Genomic DNA, 20,512 nt, shown 5'->3' with positions numbered 1-20,512 from the left:
ATTCCTGTAGCCCATATACCCCAAAAGTCTTTAGTTACTCTTATCATAATCGATGATAAATCATTGCCATAGGCCTTTTATTGTTATTGTATTTACCGGCTTATACCCAGCAGACGCTTTCCCCTTGTCCCTACTCCGTTTTTGAAGTGTCTTGTTTTGTGATATCTCCCCTTTTCTTTGGCCATTTATTGAGTTTTTCCATCATTTTTATCTTTACAGTTTCATCAATTCCACAAATCCCAAAGACAAAGTGGCCATAAAACTTGGCCTCAGCCCCTCCGATCCACTATTCGAGAAACGTGCCAAACTATTGGAATTACTGCATATACCAAAGAATAGCGAATTGAAAGTGTTGCCGGCGCCCGATTACATCTCCTCTGAACTATTGGCCTTTGTACGTGTCTTCAATATGAATGAGGAGCAATTGGACCATTGGATAACCTCGGAACGGGCAATGGATTTATTGCACATCGATTGTGCATTAGAGACGACGTTGGAATCCAAAACATGGCAATATTTGCAAACACGTCTTATGCTGCTGTTGCGTGTCTTCCCTCAAACATTGGAGGCCGATGAGCAACAATTAGCCGAGCTGAAGCAACAAAAGTTGGCTATGAACTCCAGAGCGGCTATGATACTTGAGTATCGTGTGCTAGAGAAGCGTATATTGGCAGCAGCACTTGATTATGCCAAACAAAGGACAAAAGCCTAAGAGAGTCACACACACACACACACTTTTAGTTTAACCCCAAACAAGTAGACAAGCAAACAAACAAACAGACCAACTAAATGAACAACCAGTCAAACTAAAGCAAAGCAATACAAGCGAGTCTTGTGAACATCATGGTAGAGTACTGGAGATGAGAACATTGGCAACTCAAAGGCCTATCACTTTTTTTTTTGGTTATTTCTTTTTTTTTGGCAATGTCACAAAGTGAAAGGAGTTTAGCTTTAGTGCATTGGCTTAAGGTTTTTGTGTTTGTGTGTGTAGGGGTTAGTTTTTTATTTTTGAAAATGAAAATTTATTTTATTCTTCTTTTTTGGGGCCATTTATTTGGTTAGATTTTGTTTTTTTTTTTCATGGTTTTGTACACAGAAAAAGGTGTTGAAATTAAATAATTAGAAAAGGCTTTTATTTTTGTCAAGCGATATCAATTTTTAGGCAATGCATTTTTTTGACTTGTTTAATAATTAAAAAAGCTTTAATTAAAAAAAATGGATAATTGACTTGACTTTATGCTGGATTTTTTTGTTTTTAAAATTAATTTAAAATTAATTTTTACATTTTCCCAAATTGTTTTTAAAGATTAAAATTCCTTTTTTATGAAGATTTTTGTTTAATATTATATATTTTTTAAAAGGATCCTTATTTTATTTTTTTTCATTATTTTTTAATTATTTTCTTTTTTATTTATAATTTATTTTTTTCTTAAATTTTTTAAAGGCAATGAAACTTTTTTTCCCCACCACCGAAGGATGGGGGTATATTCATTTCATCATTCCGTTTGCAACACATCGAAATATTCACTTCCGACCCTATAAAGTATATATATTCTTGATCAACGTAAAAATCTAAGACGATCTAGACATGTCCGACCGTCTGTCCGTCCGCCTGTTGAAATCATGCTACAATCTTTAAAAATAGGGATATTGAGCTGAAACTTTGCACAGATTCTTTTTTTTTGTCCATAAGCAGGTTAAGTTCGAAGATGGGCTATATCGGACTATATCTTGATATAGCCCCCATATAGAGCGATCCGCCGATTTAGGGTCTTAGGCCAATAAAAGCCACATTTATTATCCGATTTTGCTGAAATTTGGTACAGTGAGTTGTGTTAGGCCAATCGACAATCTTCTTCAATTTGGCCCATATCGGTCCAAATTTGGATATAGCTGTCATATAGGCTAATATCTCGATTTAAGGTCTTGCGCCAATAAAAGGCGCATTTATTGTCCGATTTTGCCAAAATTTGGAATAGTGAGTTGCGATAGGCCCCTTGACATCTTTCTGCAATTTGGCCCAGATCGGTCCAAATTTGGATACAGCTGTCATATAGACTGATCTCTCGATTTAAGCTTTTGGCTCCATTAAAGGCCCATTTATTGTCCGATGTCGCCGAAATTTGGGACAGTGAGTTGCGTTAGGCCCCTTGACATCTTACTGCAATTTGGCCCAGATCGGTCCATATTTGGATATAGCTGCCATATAGACTGATCACTCGATTTAAGCTTTTGGCTCCATAAAAGTCGCATTTATTGTCCGATGTCTCCGAAATTTGGGACAGTGAGTTAAGTTAAGCCCGTCAATACATTTCTGCAATTTGGCTCAGATCGGTCTAGATTTAGATATAGCTGCCATATAGACCGATCTCTCGATTTAAGGTTTTGGGGCCATAAAAGGCGCATTTATTGTCCGATTTTGTCGAAATTTGGGAAAGTGGGTTCTGTTAGGCCCTTCGACATTCTTCTTCAATTTGGCCCAAATCGGTCCAGATTTGGATATAGTTGCCATATAGACCGGTATATCAATTTAAAGTCTTGGCCTCATAAAAGGTGCATTTATAGTCCGATTTCACTGAAATTTGACGCAGTGACTTGGCTTTTCGACATCCATGTCGTATATGGTTCAGATCGGTTTACTTTTAGGTATAGCTACTAAAAGACCAATATTTTGATATACACAATTGAACAATGACTTGTACTTATTAGTATTTGGTCAAAATCAGAACATATTTCGATATATCTGCTATGGGGCATAAGGTATGCATTTTCACCGGATTTTGACGAAAGGTGGTTTACATATATACCCGAGGTGGTGGGTATCCAAAGTTCGGCCTGGCTGAACTTAACGCCTTTTTACTTGTTTAGAAAATAAATTTTTTTAGACTTGTCTTCTTTTTTTTGGATTCATTTGTTTTTAAGATTAAAAAAAAAAAATCTTTTTTTTTACACTTTCCCAAAGTGTTTTTAAGATGAATTTTTTTTATAAAGACTTTGGTTTAATATTGTATATTTTTTAATTTTTTTTTTATTTTTTTTATTTTTTTTTAATTTATTTTTTTTGTTTCTTTTTTAAATTATTTTCTTTTTTGAATTTAAGTTTTTTTTAGAATTTTGTTTACATTGTTTAAAGGTAATGAAATCCTTATTTAGATACAATGCGTTAGCTCATAAGGTACTAGTTTTGTTATGTTTTTTTTTATATTATTTTTTTATTTATTCATTTTTTATTTAATTTTCTATAAATATTTTTATTTACAAAATATTTTGTAAAGATGGAAATGAAAGCATTCAGGTTAATGCAATTAATTTTGAAATAATAAACGCATGCCATATATGATATTATTTTGTATTTTTATTTTAATTTTTAAGACCATTTTCATGAATTTATTTCTTGTTTTTTACAAAAATTATTGAAAATATAATTTATTTATTTATATAATTTTATTTATAAATTTCATCATATAATGCTACAAAAGACTATTAAATGTTTTGAATTAAATTAATTATTTTTCATTTATTTCTATTAAAGTTTTGTTTTTTTAAATTTTAAAATTTTTTTATTTGTATTTTTGTGTTAATTTTTATGTATTTTATATATCTTTGTGTTTATTTTGTTGTAGCTTTATTTTTACATTTATTTTATTTTTTTTTTTAATTTTTTTTAATTTTTTTTTTTAAATTTTTTTTTATTTTTTTAAATTTTTTTTTTAATTTTTTTGTATTTGATTTTTTTTTAAATTTTTTTTTATATTTTTTTTTTTTTTTTGAATCTTGGCTTCTTAGCCTCTAGAGGGCGCAATTCTTAGCGGATTTGGCTGAAATTTTTTACGACGTGTTTCGTTGTGACTTCTAACAACTGTGATTAGTAAGACTCAAATCGATACATAACCTGATATAGCTACTATATAAACCGATCTCGAATCTTGACTTCTTGAGGCACTAGAGGGCGCAATTCTTAGCGGATTTGGCTGGAATTTTGCTTGAGGTGTTTTCCTATGACTTTCAACAACGGTGCCGAATAAGGTTCAAATCGTTTCATAACATGATAAAGCTGCCATATAAACCGATCTTGGATCTTGACTTTTTTAACCGCTAGAGGGCGCAATTATCATCCGATTTGGCTGAAATTTTGCATGGGGTTTTTGTTATGACTTAACACAACTATGGTAAATGTGCTTTAAATCGGTTCATAACCTGATATTGCTGCCATATAAACCAATCTTGGGTCTTGATTTCTTCAGCGGCTAGAGGGCGCAATTCTCATCCGATTTGGCTGAAATATGTAGCATATGTAGTTTTGGTATGGCTTCCAACAACTGTGCTAACTATGTCGCATATCGTTACATAACCTGATATAGCTGCCATATAAACCGATCTGGAATCTTGACTTGTTAAGCCTCTAGAGGACGCAATTCTCATCCGATTTCATACGTGTCAAATATGGTCTGAAGCGGTATATAGCCTGATACAGCGCCCATATAAACCGATCACCCTTTTTTGCTTGTTGAGCCCCTAAAGGGAATGACTAGGTTAGTATACCCCCATCCTATGGTGGTGGGTATTAAAAACTTAGAATTTTTTTCTGTGTATGACTTTGTTTCACTCAGTTTTCCACATCATCCTTAAATTTGTCCAATCATAAAGAACAACCAGTAAAGTGGCCATAATAACAGTTTCAGTTACAATTGTGTTTTCTTTCCATTTCTTTTTGTTAAATATAATTTTATTTTATTTCCTTGTATTATTTATAGTTGTGCCAAAGGCCAATGTAGTGGCCACACTGACCGACAAACGGTTTTCAGAGAAAATGTAGTCAGACATGGACATGGGAAAGAACAAGAACGCCAGTCAACTGCTAAAGCAAACTTCCAAGGACCCATTGAGTTTGTGACTTTTTCCTTGATGTATGTTCTTGTAGGAAGCCAAAGTTCTGTTACAGTTTACGTTGTCCTGCTTAAAGTTTTTTTCCTTTAACACAGACGCTATTGTTTTCTTGAAGCTGGCAACTGTGTGTGTGTGTGTGTGTGCGCGCCACAGAGAGTTGAACTTAAGTTTTGCCAAGCTCTATAATTCTATAGACAGACTCGCTGTTTGCTTACTTTGGTTTTTATTTCTTTTTTCTCTTCCCCTCTTTCTTGGCCATACCTTTTGTTTTAAGTATTCTTTGTGTTATTATTTTTTGTTATTGTATAATTATGGCATTTCTTGTAACTGCTATAATTACTTATTATTTAAGTTTCCGCTTCCGGTCATTATGACCGCAATTATGTTGTGGCACCTTCTTCACTAACTGCCTAGCGTAAGGCCACCAACAAGATAGACATTTACATACATTTATTTATGTAGTCATTTAGAGAGTTTCTTCTTCTTCTTGAATATTCTTTATGTACGTGTGTGAGTCATTAACATTTAAAGATTTAAGTAACAAAAAGTTTCCTTAACAAAAAAATGAAAAAAAATTGTTGTGTTAAATTTTTTTAAAATAAAAGAATTGTGTTCGTGTTTTCTTATCATATTTTTTTTAAATATTGTTTTAAAGAAGGTATATTATTGTATATATATTTTCTTATGCCATTTTTGTACTAACATAGATCAGGAAGTGAATTTTATTGCTAAAATATATAAAAAATATAAATGAAGAATTGTAAATTGAAGTTTTAATGGGAGTGAAAAAGTATAATTAAAAAAATACATATACATATATGTATTAAAAAAAAAAAATAAAATGGAACCAAATTGTATTCTTAGAGATTTCTTTAAAAATGTTATTTGTATAAACAATATTTGTACTTATTTGAAGCAAAATTTTGTTAACATATTATTACCGGGTAGAATATTTTTTTTTTTTGGAAAAATTGTATATACCTATTTTTTTTCTTGTAATCAAAATTTTTGTTTTCTTAGAAAATAAAAAAAAAAATTTTTTTTTTTAATTTTGTAAACTTTTTTTTGGAAAAAGTTTTATTTTTTAAATGATTTTGTCAAGAATTTTAATTTTTGTGTAATTTCTTAATTTTTTATTTATATTATTTTTATTTTATTATTTTTATTATTTTTTAACTATTTTTCTTAAATTTCTAAAAAAAATATAATTGGTTTTTTTTCAACATTTTAAGATTTTTGATTTCTCAGAAAATTGGAACCAAATTGTATGCTAAGACATAATTTTTTTTTTATTTTATTTGTAAAACATATTTTTACTTATTTAAAGCAAAATCTTGTTAACATATTATTACGAGGTAGAATTTTTTTTTTGGAAAGATTTTATGGGTTGCCCAAAAAGTAATTGCGGATTTTTCATATAGTCGGCGTTGACAAATTTTTTCACAGCTTGTGACTCTGTAATTGCATTCTTTCTTCTGTCAGTTATCAGCTGTTACTTTTAGCTTGCTTTAGAAAAAAAGTGTAAAAAAAGTATATTTGATTAAAGTTCATTCTAAGTTTTATTAAAAATGCATTTACTTTCTTTTAAAAAATTCGCAATTACTTTTTGGGCAACCCAATATAATTTTTTTTCTTAACATAAAAATTTTTGTTTTCTTAGAAAATCAAAAAAAAAAAAATGTGTTTTTTCAAAATTTTGTAACTTTTTTTGGAAAAAGCTTTATATATATTTTTTTTTTAATTTTTTATATTAATAAAAATTTAATTTTTAATTAATTAATTTTTTCAATTTTTTATTTTTATTTTTGTAATTTTTTTGGATTTTTTTGGAAAATTGTTTTAATTTAATTTTTAAATTTTTTACTATTTCCTTTTTATTTTTTTTTATTTTTTAATCATTTTTTTTTGTTTTTAAATAAATTTTATTTTATTTTCAAATGTTTTTTTAATTTTTTTTTATTGCTGTATCCATTTTTTTTGGATTTCTTAAAAATTTGTTAGAAAGATGTTTTTGTAAAATCGCTTTATTTTTAATTTGATTTTTAATTTTCTCTTTTTTTTAAATTTTTTTATACTTTTTTATTTTTAAAGTGTTTTTTATTTTTTAATTATTTTTCTTGATTTTTTTAATTGTTTTTATTATTCTTATATTCCTTTTTTAATTTTTATTTAAATTTTTGTTTGTTAAATTGTGACAAAATTGTATGTCTAAAGAAACTTTTGTCGAAAAATTCAAATGAAAAAAAGCAATCGGAACCAAATTGTACTCTTAGACATTTTTTGTTTAAATTTTATTTGTATAACCATTTTTTTTACTTATTTGAAGCAAACTCTTATTAACATTTTATTACTAAGATTTTTGTGAAGATTATTTTTGAAAAATTTTATAAATGTTTTTGCTTTCTCAGAAAATTGAAAAAAAGGATAGATATTGAGCTGAAACTTTGGCCGGTTTTTTTTTTGTCCATAAGCAGGTTAAGCTTGAAGATGAGCTATATCGGACTATATCTTGATATAGCCCCCATATAGACCAATCCGCCGATTTACAGCTTTAGGCCCATAAAAGCCACATTTATTATCCGATTTTCCTGAAATTTGAGACAATGAGTTGTGTTATGAAACTAGTCATCCATCTTCAATTTGGCCCAGATCGGTTCAGATTTGGATATAGCTGCCATATAGACCGATCTCTCGATTAAAGTCTTGGGCCCATAAAAGGCGCATTTATTGTTCGATTTTGCCAAAATTTGGGACAGTGAGTTGTGTTAGACCCTTCAATATTTTTCTTCAATTTGACTCAGATCGGCTCAGATTCGGATATTGGCAGCTATATATAGATCGAATTCTCGATTTAATGTCTTGGGCCCATAAAAGGCGCATTTATTGTTCGATTGTGCCAAAATTTGGGACAGTGAGTTGTGTTAGGCCCTTCAATATTTTTCTTCAATTTGACTCAGATCGGCTCAGATGCGGATATTGGCAGCTATATATAGATCGAATTCTCGATTTAAGGTTTTGAGCCCTTAAAAGGCGCATTTATTGTCCGATTTCGTCGAAATTTGGATCTGTGAGTTGTGTTAGGCCCTTCGTCTTCCTTCTTCAATTTAGCTCAGATCGGTTCAGATTTGGATATAGTTGCCATATAGACCGATCTCTCGATTTAAGGTTTTGAGCACTTAAAAGACGCATTCATTTTCCGATTTCGACGAAATTTGAGACAGTGAGTTATGTTAGACCCTTCGAGATCCTTCTACAATGTGGCATAGATCGGTTCAGATTAAGCCCCATAAAAGGCACTTTTATAATCCGATTTCGCTGAAATTTGATACAGTGACATTTGTTAGGTTTATGACATCCTTGCCGTATATGGTTCAGTCTATAGTTGGATATGGCTACCAAAAAGACCAATATTTTGTTCTACAAAATTGAACAATGACTTGCACTCATTAGACCACTCAATGTCAGTGTCGAATTTAGTCCAAATCGGACTATATTTCGATATAGCTGCTATGGGGGCATAATTTATGCATTTTTCAACGGATTTTGACGCTAGGTGATTTACATATAAACCCGAGGCCCGGCCTTTTTACTTGTTTTGATTTATTTCTTTTTTGTTACATTTTTGCAAAACTGTATTTGTAAAGAAAATTTTGTGCAAAAATTTATTTTTATAGAAAATTTTGTCAAAATTATTTCTTTAGAAAATTTTTTACATTTTTTTGTTTAAAGAGAATTTTGTTAAAATTTTATTGTAGATAATTTTTTATATTTTTAATACAAATAAATTTCTTTCTCTCTGAACTCAAATAACCAAATCCCAACTGAGGCACGAGTTTTATGTCTCCTCTATTCGCATGATTTAAACTTTTCTCCAATTAATGCTTTGCTTATACTGTCGATTTCACCCCACAGTCAGGTGGTATTACGTAAAAAACATTTAAATTTAATTGATTTAACATTTCAAATATTTCGACGTGGCAAAAGTCATACATCTAGCTCCTAGGGGGAAAAGCATGGAAAATTGCCATCGCAGGAAAATCGAGCAACAAAATCGTTCATGCCATTCAAATGAATTTTAAGCCTTCGAATTAGATTTGCGCTGCCCGTGGTCGTTTATTAATGGTGCACGGCCGTATTTTATCCGTTAAATCGTTTTTTATACCAGCGCCTCTGTTGGTTTTTTTTTTAGAAATTTTTTATGTTTTTTCTCCCCCCCCAGCTTGTTTTATTCGATTTGGGCATTGTTACTTTGGTTTTTTTTTTAGTTTTTCTATTTGATTTCCTCCTTTCCTCTGGTGGCCTTCTGATGGTGTGTCCTTTTGTTGGCAACTTTTCGAGCCTGGTAGAAAATTTGTTTGGTTGTTGGTTCATTCATATTCTATTCCCTCCCCGTTTCGTGTGACGTTGAAAATGTGAATGACCATTAAACACATTTTGGATAAACTTTTTGGCATTGCTTATACAAAATTTTTTCCCCGGGAAAAATTTGTTTAAATATGTATGCATGTTGGTGCGGAATTATTATGAGAAAAGGGTAAAGGCATTCAAAGTAAACTTTTTTTTAAAATTGAAAAAAAAAAATATAAAATAAAAAATATAAAATTTTTTTAAAAATTTTCCAAAAATTTTGAATCATCTTAAAAACTTCTTCAAAAAATCGTTTTTTCTTATAATTTATTTTTTTATTAAAAAATTTTAAATAGTAGAAAATTTTTTAAAAATTTTCAAAAAGTAAAATCATTGCGAAATTAAAAAACTTTTTTAAAAAAAAAATATTTTTTCTTTTAATTTTGTTTTTTTTATTAAATAATTGCAAAATTTTTCTTTTATTAAATTTTTAATTAATTTTTTGTTTTAATATTTAAAAAAAATGTGAAAACTAAAATTATCAAAAAAAAAAAAAAAATTAAAAAATAAAATAAAAATATTAAAATTTTAAAAAATTTGAAAAATAAAAGTTTTTTTTTTAAATATTTTAAAGATTTTACATTATTTAAAAATAACATTTAATTAAAAAATTTTATAGTTTTTAAAAATTAATTTTAAACTTTTTTAAATGACATTTTTTTTATTAAATAATTGCAAAATTTTTCTTTTATTAAATTTTTAATTAATTTTTTGTTTTAATATTTAAAAAAAAATTGTGAAAACTAAAATTATCAAAAAAAAAAAAAAAAAAAAATTAAAAAAAATAAACATTAAAAATTTAAAAAATTTTTAAAAAATTTAAAAAATAAAAGTTTTTTTTTTAAATATTTTAAAGATTTTACATTATTTAAAAATAATATTTAATTAAAAAATTTTATAGTTTTTAAAAATTAATTTTAAAAATTTTTTAAATTACATTTTTTTGACTTCTTGAACAGTCCTTTGAAATCACCCTTTATCCTTTTACCTGGGCATTTTGCCAATATCGGAGTTCATCCTACCGAGTTGAGTTTTAGCTTATTTAATCTGTTGTTGTTATTGTATTTTGTCGCGTTCTGTGATGTTTTTTGTTTATGAACAACTTTTTTCGTTGCCCTCTCAGCCGCATTGTTTTTCGTACAATTTTCCTTTTTTCGAATGGACAAAGGGAGGTTCCAGCGGGGCATTTTCTTTCTGGTCGCCTTTATTGTCGTTACCCAAAACTAATTTATTTTATGTTTGTCGTTGTCGTCGTCCAATGTCCGACGTTGATGACGTTTTTGTTTTTACACCATCATCATCATCATTATTATAGCAAATCGCAATCGCGAGGGAGTTGTGTTGTGTAAGGACACAAAAAAACTGGGACATACAAAACAAAAACATCCGGAAGTTTTCGCCATCCTGGCAAGAACCTCATGAAATTGTCCAAAAAAACCTAAAAACTTTTATTAATAATTTTTAATAATTAAATTTTTGTGCAGAGAAAAAAAAACTACAATTATTGTCATTAGTATGGAGCAACAAAAGCCATCTCAACATCCTTGCAGTTGTGTAGCTCTTTCATGCTGTGCTGCTTATCCTGCCCGCAAAGGTGTTGTAGCCTTTGCTAGAATTGGCTGTTGCTGTTTGGGAATTATGATTGGAAAAGTTCCATAATGACAACAAGCACCATTAAGCGAAGTGCTGTCCCAAAGTTATGACTTATGGTGATGGCTTTTGAATGGGGATTAGTCAGAGAGGATTTTTGAGAGGACATTGGAGAATATACAAGTGCTTAAAAGTGATTTCTTAAACTTCATTAAATGGAGAAATATTATATGCTGGCAGGCTTAAGTTGATGAAATTAATTTCAAGAGAAGGCAATAAATTTTTTGACAAAATACGTCAACATTTTCCCAAAGAATTTTTTTTTTTTACAAAAATAAAACTTTTGAAGTTTAAGTTCGGCCGGGCCGAACTTTGGATACCCACCACCTCGGGTATATATGCAAACCTCCTTTCGTCAAAATTCGGTGAAAAATACATACATTATGCCCCATAGCAGCCATATCGAAATTTCTTCCAATTTGGACCAAATGCTAATAAGTACAAGTCATTGTTCAATTGTGTCGAACAATATATTGGCCTTTTTGGTAGCTATATCTAAAAATAAACTAATCTGAACCATATACGACACGGATGTCGAAAAGCCTAACATAAGTCACTGTGTCAAATTTCCGTGAAATCGGCATTTATGGGGCAAAGACTTTAAATCGAGATATCGGTCTATATGGCAGCTATATCCAAATCTAGACCGATCTGAGCCAAATTCAAGAAGAATGTCGAAGGGCCTGACACAACTCACTGTCCCAAATTTCAGCGACATCGGACAATAAATGCGCCTTTTATCGGCCCAAAACCTTAAATCGAGAGATCGGTCTCTATGGCAGCTATATCCAAATCAGAACCGATCTGGGCCAAATTGAAGAAGAATGTCGAGGGGCTTAACTTAAATCACTGTCCCAAATTTCGTCGATATCGGACAATAAATGCGCCTTTTATGGGCCCAAAACCTTAAATCGAGAGATCGGTCTTATGGTAGCTATATCCAAATCTGGACCGATCTGGGCTAAGTTGCAAAAGAATGTCGAGGGGCTTAACTTAACTCACTGTCCCAAGTTTCGGGAAAATTGAACAATAAATGCGTCTTTTATGGGCCCAAAACCTTAAATCGAGAGATCGGTCTATATGGCAGCTATATACAAATCTGGACCGATATGAGCCACATTCAAAAAGGATGTCAAAGGGCCTAACACAACTCACTGTTCTAAATTTCGGACACATCGAACAATAAATGCTCCTTTTATGGGCCCAAAACCTTAAATCGAGAGATCGGTCTCTATGGCAGCTATATCCAAATCTGAACCGATCTAGGCCAAATTGATGAAGGATATTGAAGGGCCTAACACAACTCACTGTCCCAAATTTCGTCGAAATCGGACAATAAATGCGCCTTTTATGGGCCCAAAACCTTAAATCGAGAGATCGGTCTATATGGGAGCTATATCTAAATCTGGACCGATCTGGGCTAAGTTGCAAAAGAATGTCGAGGGGCTTAACTTAACTCACTGTCCCAAGTTTTGGCAAAATCGAACAATAAATGCGCCTTTTACGGGCCCAAAACTTTAAATCGAGATATCGGTCTATATGGCAGATATATCCAAATCTTGACCGACCTGGGCCAAATCGAAGAGGGATGTCGAGAGGCCTAACACAACTCACTGTCCCAAATTTTGGTAAAATCGAACAATAAAGGAGCCTTTTATTGGCCCAAAACCTTAAATTGAGAGATCGATCTACATGGCAGCTATATCGAAATCTGGACCGATTTCGGCCAAGTTCCAGAAATATGTCGAGGGGGTTAACTTAACTCACTGTCCCAAATTTCGGCGACATCGGATAATAAATGATCCTTTCATGGGCCCAAAACCTTAAATCGAGAGATCGGTCTCTATGGCAGCTATATCCAAATCTAGACCGATCTAGGCCAAATTGAGGAAGGATATCGAAGGGTCCAACACAACTCACTGTCCCAAACTTCAGCAAAATCGGATAATAAATGTGGCTTTTATGGGCCTAAGACCCTAAATCAGCCGATAAGAGCCGATTTGGATCATACTTAGCACATTAGTTAAAAGTTTTAACAAAACACATGGACTGCTTTGGCCCATATAAAATCCCAACCGACCTGCAAGAAGTATTTTCGCCAAATTTGAAGCACCTATTCAAATGTGAATGACCTGTGTGTGTCCTGGGATATGTTATACCCTACAGTCATTGGCCTTCTCACATGCCAGCAATGTTTGCTCAACGAAAAAAAAGACGAACAAAAAAAACTCTACAAACAATTCAACATTCCGGTGTCAGTGACAAATGTTACATAAATTAACGGCATAAAAATTGTTTCATGTTCAAATATGGGTGCAAAAATAAAATGATTTATGTGCTGTGGAGGGCCCCCATGTAAATACCATCTTCAATGTCTGACAAATAGGAAAATGCAAACAGAAATGCTGTGCATGCGAAATACATGCCGCTCCAATGAACGGTATTGGAAATTTTTATTGGCAACTTTACCAGGCTTTACTCTGCTCTTTGCAAAGAGACTGAAAGGAAGGAATATAAAGCAGAACTTTGCTTTCAATTTTCAGGCAGTCAGTGACGCTTCACATCGTTATGAATTGTAATGGCAGAAGAAGATGGCTGTGAGTTTGACTTCCACTGCAATATTTGATTAAATATTTTATAAATATCAGTTCAGTCATAAGCGAGGCGATGAGGGGAGGGCTTAAAGAGAAAAGTGAGTCGTTTTGGAAATATATGGAAAATGGAACAAGTGGTTGAACATTTTTTGGCTGAAACTCTTATTAAAGAATTATTAAGGAAAATAATAATTGGAAATTTTGATAAAAAAAATTATATTTAGGAAAGTGAAAAATTATGTTATCGGAAGCCACCGTAGCGCAGAGGTTAGCATGTCCGCCTAAGACCCTGGACACCTGGGTTTGAATCCAGGCGAGACAATCAGAAAATTCTGTGGTGGTTTTCTCCTCCTAATGCTGGCAATATTTGTGAGGTACTATGCCATGTAAAACTTCTCTCAAAAGAGGTGTCGCACTGTGGCACGCCGTTCGGACTTGGCTATAAAAAGGAGACCCCTTATCATTGAGCTTAAAACTTGAATCGAACTGCACTCGTTGATATGTGAGAAGCTTGCCCCTGTTCCTTAGTGGAATGTTCATGGACAAAATTTGCAATTTTGTGTGCTGATTTCTTCTTAAATACTTTCTGGTTTTCTTTTTTATTGCGAACAGGCCGATGGACGGACAGACCTGACTAAATGGTTCTAAAAGTTTGTTATGGATTATTTTTTATTTGTAGTGATTTGAAAACTATCTGATGTTGGTTTTTTGAACGCATTTTAAAATTTTAAAATCGCTTAAAAATTGGCAATTTTATGGCAGTTTTCCTTGATAAACTAAAAAATTATTATCAATCATACGCTCTATGGTACTAAAAATATTTTTTTTATTTTGTTTATAACTTATTAGTATTTTTTAATAATTTATTTTTTTTTTAAGTCTCTTTTAACTTAAGGCTGCCTTACCTAGATTTAATGACGATAAGCAATCCTTTGACAAATATCTCTTGAGAATAACGCCACCCACATAAGAAGCCATCGACTTCTATGTTATTTTATATAAAAATTTCACGAAAGTGGATTGAATTATCTATTATAAGGAGACTGGCAGCAGAGTTTTGGTTTAACGGAACTCTGTTACTGTCATTTGGTGGCTCATGCTATACGGATAAAACGAAGTCACTGGGGTTATCAAGATTGGTAATTTACATTGAGGATCCAGAGATCGATTTTTGCTTTCGACTTGGTAAACATAAGACGGTTCTGCAGCCGAAAAACCGGGGACTGCGTGAGGTGGTATGGTATTAATTCAAGGACATCGAACATCTACACTCAGTAAGTTGCCCATTAGCAGGGTAAGTTGCCCATTAGCAGGTACGAACAGTCTTGTAGTGCAAGAAAAAGATTAACACCTTCTCTAAGAGAGCCCAGGTCCGAATCATTTGGGTGCAAGCCATAACGGTGCAAGTGGGACAGAGAAGGCAGAGGATTGGCTTTTCAATAAGTGAATACAAAGCCTTTCCATGGCAAGAGTGCATGTAGCACTGTGGAACAGCGAAAAGGTGCAAAAGGAGACAAAAGTACTATAAGGATATCCAGTTCATGAGAAACAGAGGCAAATATTAAGGTTTAGTGAAAATCACAGTGCCCGCATCTGTTTTTCATCATCTGGATCACCTCTAAGGACTTCTGTCTTCCTTTACAGGAGATAAGTGCGGTTTTGAGCATCATTATGGAGAACGTAGGACTATGGGTGCGAGAAAGCGAGTGTAGCTCATGTTGGAAAGATAATAAGAAGATTATCTATTTCCCATGCCATTGTGCGGAATAGAGATACCGATACTTGGGGGTTGATGTGATACCAGTCATTGACTGACTTTGAGTTTAAGATGTAGGACGTTAAGGAGTTATTTTGTAAGTAGACAACACTATTTAGGGGTTACTTTCTATTCCTAAAGCCTAATACTGAATTCGGCCTTTGCCATCAACAACTGTCAAAATGCATTATAAAAAGAAAATGGCAGCTAAGAAAATGCGAACACATTCCGTAGAGGTAGTACTGTACGTCCAATAAAACGCGGCATATTTCCTAACCAATTAATAGACCATTTTCGTGCGAATAAACTTAGTATTTGGCTAAAAAGCACACAACAAGCCAACCAACCACTCGCTTACGTGCCTAAAGTGGCATTTGGCAAGTAAATACTAGCATTTTTTTGTCAAACCAACTTTACATAAGAAAAAGAAAGACGGACAGACGGACTGACAAATTAATTTACTAACCCGTCTACTTGCAAAATGTAAAAAAAACATTTTGTCAAAGAAATGTTCCAGATGTTGTCTACTTAATAAATTTAAAATTTTAAAAATTGCTTATAAATTAACTATTTTATGGCCGGTTTTCTTGACACTCCAACAAATTAATATGACTCATACGCTCTATGGTACAACATTGGAAATTTATTTCTTCGGCTCATAAAAGGCCAATTTATTATATGATTTCACTGCAATTTGGCACAGTGAGTTGTGTTTGGTCCCTCAACATCCGTGCTGAATGTGGTAAAGTTTCGACCATAGAAATGGTGCAAAGGGAGACACATGTCCTATGAGGAAATACAGATTATGAAAAACAGAGGCAAATACTGCGATTTTTACTACACCTCAGTATTTGTATCGGTTTATCATGATCTGAATTTTCTCATAGGAATTTTGTCTCTCTTTACAGGAGGTCAGAGTGGTTTTGGGCATCATTATGGAACACGTAGGACTATGGGCAAGAGAAAGCGAGGATAGCACATGCTGGAAAGATGATGAGAAGATTGGCTTTTGCCTATGCCATTGCTCGGCAAACAGATACCGCTACTTGAGAGTTGATATGATACCAGTCTTGGACTAACTTCGGATATAGAATGTAAATTTGGCGTTTTTTGTGAGTAGAAAATACTATTTGGCGGCTACTTTTTATCCCTAAAGCCTAGTGCGACAAAAAAAATGCAAACACATTTCGTAGAGGTGGTACAATTTTCGTGCGAATGAATTTAGTACTCGGCTTAAAAGCGCACAACAAGCCAATCACTCGCTTATGTGCCCAAAGTGGCATACGGCAAGTTAAAACTAGCATCATTTTCTCAAACTAACTTAATCTAAGAAAAAGATAGACGGACTGACACATAAATTTTTACTAAATCGTCTAGTTGGAAAACCTAGTAGAACATTTTCCGAAGAAACCTTCCAGGTGTTGTCTACTTAATAAATTTAAAGTTTTGAAAATTGCTTATAAATTAACTATTTTGTGGCTGTTTTTCTTGAAACTCTAAAAAATTATTATAGATCATACGCTCTATGGTACAAAATTGGAAATTAATTTCTTCGACCCATAATACGCTCATTTATTATACGATTGCACTGAAATTTGGCACAGTGAGTTGTGTTCGGTCCCTCGACATCCGTGTTGAATGTGGCGACCATATTTATATGTAGCTGCCATTTGAACCAATCCTCCGATTTAAGGTCTTGAGCTCATAAAAGGCGCATTTATTACCCAACTTTACCGAAACTCAGAGATTTGTGCAAAGGCCCTTAACATCCATGCCAAATACGGTCCAGAAAGATGTCTATTTGGTTATAGCTGGCCGATCTCCCGATTTAAGGCCTAAGGCCCCTACAAGGATTCCGATTTCACTGAAATTTGGCAAATAGCTCATCTTGGAGGCCACCGAGGTGCAGAGGTTAGCATGTTCGCGTTTGACGCTGAACGCCTGGGTTCGAATCCTGTCGAGAACATCAGAAAATTTTTCAGCGGTAGTTATTCCTTCCTAATGATGGCTATATTTGTGAAATATTATGCCATATAAAAATGTCTTCCCAAAGAGGTGGCATACTGCGGCACGCCGAACTCGGCTACACAAAGGAGACACCTTATTAATGAGATTAAACTTTAAGCGGACAGCACTCATTGATAAGTTTGCCCCTGTTCCTTGATGAAATGTTCATGGACAATATGGCATTTGATTGAAACAGAAGGACGGACAGAGAAACTCACTTTGCAAGATCACATTTTTTTTTAGTTAGATTTCACTTTTTTTTTAAATAATTCTAAAGATGTCCGAAACAAAATGCATTTTAAATCTTAAAAATAGGTTGATAATTACCCCCTCCACAGCAACTTTTCTTTGTATACTACAAAATTATTATCAATCATACGCTCTATGGTACAAGATAAAAATCGTTTATTTTCCTTTATAGCTTCCTTGTTGCTTGAACGAATCTTATTTCCTTACATTTTATATGTAATTAAAACTTTTTCCACCTATATTAAATATCGATTAGTAATCCATTGACAATTGTTCTCTCCCTGTATAGCCTTTCAATTTAAGCATCTACAACAGTCTTAAAATTTTTCATTTTCATTGTATTTTATATTAGGAAACCATTGAAGTGAGTTGAATGACTAACTTGATGATGAAACGAGTACTCTCACTGTTCACTCTGAACAGCTTTTAACTTCCCCCCAAAGTATCTTCTCTTTATGCGCCATATGAAGATGGCAATTATAAGGGTACATGGCATGAATGTGTTGCAATTTCAATTTAAATTTCTTATTCCACTTGGAGGTGGTCTGGCTGCTATTGTTGTTGTTGTTGTTCTTGTACAAGGAAACAAGATGCCAAAAACTTTTGTATTTCGCTATTGCTCGATTTGAAGGAAATGAAACTTTTAAGGTTTGGCTGCCAAAAACCAGCAAAGCGCTGAAGCAAGTCTTTGATGACTACTACCACTGACGATAACTATCTCTGAATGCAGGTTTTGTGTTTAAAAAAACGATGCTCGTTTTCGTGATATTCATCTGAAATGGGTAAATGAAGCCAAATGAAGGAGAAGAAGTAGAATGCAAATCAAAGGATATTCATTATAAATGAGGAATTTAATATGGCACAGAATTTTGTGGGGGGTTTCGGGGGGAAGGTATCAAATAAGACATGAGTGGCAGGTGCATTAAAAATGCAAGTTCTGCAATGTTACAGTTTTTAGTTTAACAGCTTTATAAAGTAGGTCATGGTAAATTTAGCTTTGCCTTCGTTGTCAGAAATATTTACATAAGTGGACAGTTTTGGGATGGGGAAGAAAGTGTTTTGGCATTTTTAGGTTTATGGCCAAATTTTATGGTTTTAATAGAAGGGTAAATCAATATAATTTAATTGAGTTTGTAGTTGCTTTACTAAGCTGCCGAATGTGGTTAAAAAAATCATAATTGGATGGAAAATGCAGAGGTTATAGGAGTTTTGCTTGAACTAGCTCAGAATTTATATCAATCATACGCTCTATGGTACCTGGATTTTAATTTGCTTTTTTTGGCTTAAGAATGACCAAATTTAATAAAAATTCTTTCATCTTAGAGTAGATTATAATGTGAAGAACGCCTGGGATATTATGAATATATACGGAAACCCCCTATGAGTAATCTATACCCGACTTAAAGGTCTAGTTCTTTTTGGTCCAGCTATAAGTCCCGAAAGAATATTGTCCCCATTTGACAGTTTATTTATTTTTCAAAAATCCTTTACACGAGTTTCTTATTCAAAGAAATCACACCTGATTTGCTATGGCTGCCAAAGGATATTTTTTTCAATTATTTCGAAATAAGTAGCAATGATAAGCCCTAAGGTACCATAAATAAAAATGAAATCTCCCCAAGATTTTCCATCATTGTGTTCTGAGACTTTTGCACCTCTTCAAAAGCCCTAAAGTCTCAGGTGATAGCACAAAGACAATCATAGACACGCAAATGCTTAATGAAATTGCGAAATCGACACGTTCATTGCCTTTGGTTTCAAATTTCCTACTTAAATTTTGTCTGCCAATGATATGGCGGTTGTTGCTGTTGAACGCCCCAAATTTCCATTTGTGCTACTCGTAGTTGTGGGTTTTGTGTGTTGTTACTGATTTCATTCTCAGGTTCTATACATTTCAACAGGCCTTTTTTGGTTGTCTATGTGCCTGGTGTCATTTATTCCCGTTTTCAATTGACACTATTTCAGACAAAAATGCTGAGTGCTGTTGCTACCATTGCCAACAACAGCGGCCATAACAACATTTGGATGCAACAGCAACTTTTAAGAGGCAACGTTGATGTGTCAAATTTATATGCAACATTTATTAAGATTTAAAAGCATTTTCATGTGAAGATGTCACACAAATCGAACGTGTTGAGTTGAGAGCATTGTATCTTGTCTTCCTGCGCTGAAAATATACATGCGTGTGGCTATGTGAAAATTTAGGCCATTTTCATCACAATTTCGAACATTTTTTGCGGAGTGAGCAAAATTAGTAGGAAACTAACATGCCACTTACACTGAATTGCTACAGTTGTTGTGGTAGTTGGACAACATTTGCTTTTGCTTTTAAACCATGGGAAAAAATTGTGGTTAAGAGCAGGTCCATTTTTAAGTTGCGGAGTAATGACGAAAATGGTACAGTAATGTTAAGCATTATCATATATTGTTCTACGACGGTATTAAAAAATTGGAAACCTTGATTATAGGCTTAACATTTATTGGTAATCAATTTGGTTATATAAAGATATGCTTCTAAAATTGGGTAAAATAAATTCAGATATTTGAAGGGTCATTTAAAATATGTCAATCAGGTCAATTAGGTCTTATAAAGGCATAATTACGCAGGAAAAGGTTGGATATTTGAAAGCTATTTCAAATGTTAAGGATTTACTTAAGACTTAAGTTAAGTTAAGACTTAGGTTAAGCTAAGACTTAAGTTAAGACTTTAGTTAAGACTTAACTTAAGTTAAGATGTGAGTTAAGTTAAGTATTAAGTTAAGTTAAGACTTAAGTTAAGTTAAGACTTAAGTTGAGTTAAGACTTAAGTTAAGTTAAGACTTAAGTTAAGTTAAGACTTAAGTAAAGTTAAGACTTAAGTTAAGTTAAGACTTAAGTTAAGTTAAGACTTAAGTTAAGTTAAGACTTAAGTTGAGTTAAGACTTAAGTTAAGTGAAGACTTAACTTAAGGTAAGACTTAAGT

The 20,512-nt window shown here is 32.7% G+C and overlaps 2 protein-coding genes across 3 annotated transcripts in view; one reads left to right on the top strand and one right to left on the bottom strand.

Annotated features, from left to right (window-relative positions):
- LOC106085136 (actin-histidine N-methyltransferase) overlaps nt 1-1,069 on the top strand; it is an 81,083-nt gene extending 80,014 nt beyond the window's left edge. Inside the window, exon 3 of the mRNA XM_013249190.2 lies at nt 220-1,069. Coding sequence (XP_013104644.1) covers nt 220-712 — 493 coding nt within the window. The 3' untranslated portion in view covers nt 713-1,069. The remainder of the gene's footprint in view (nt 1-219) is intronic.
- LOC106085135 (nuclear pore complex protein DDB_G0274915) overlaps nt 1-20,512 on the bottom strand; it is a 422,983-nt gene that overhangs the window by 67,008 nt on the left and 335,463 nt on the right. The gene's annotated exons all lie outside the window — the stretch shown is intronic.

Source organism: Stomoxys calcitrans, chromosome 4 (genome assembly GCF_963082655.1).
Source record: "Stomoxys calcitrans chromosome 4, idStoCalc2.1, whole genome shotgun sequence".
Lineage (NCBI taxonomy): Eukaryota > Metazoa > Arthropoda > Insecta > Diptera > Muscidae > Stomoxys > Stomoxys calcitrans.
The sequence above is the reverse complement of the archived record's forward strand: the minus strand, read 5'-3'. Positions and strand labels throughout refer to the sequence as shown.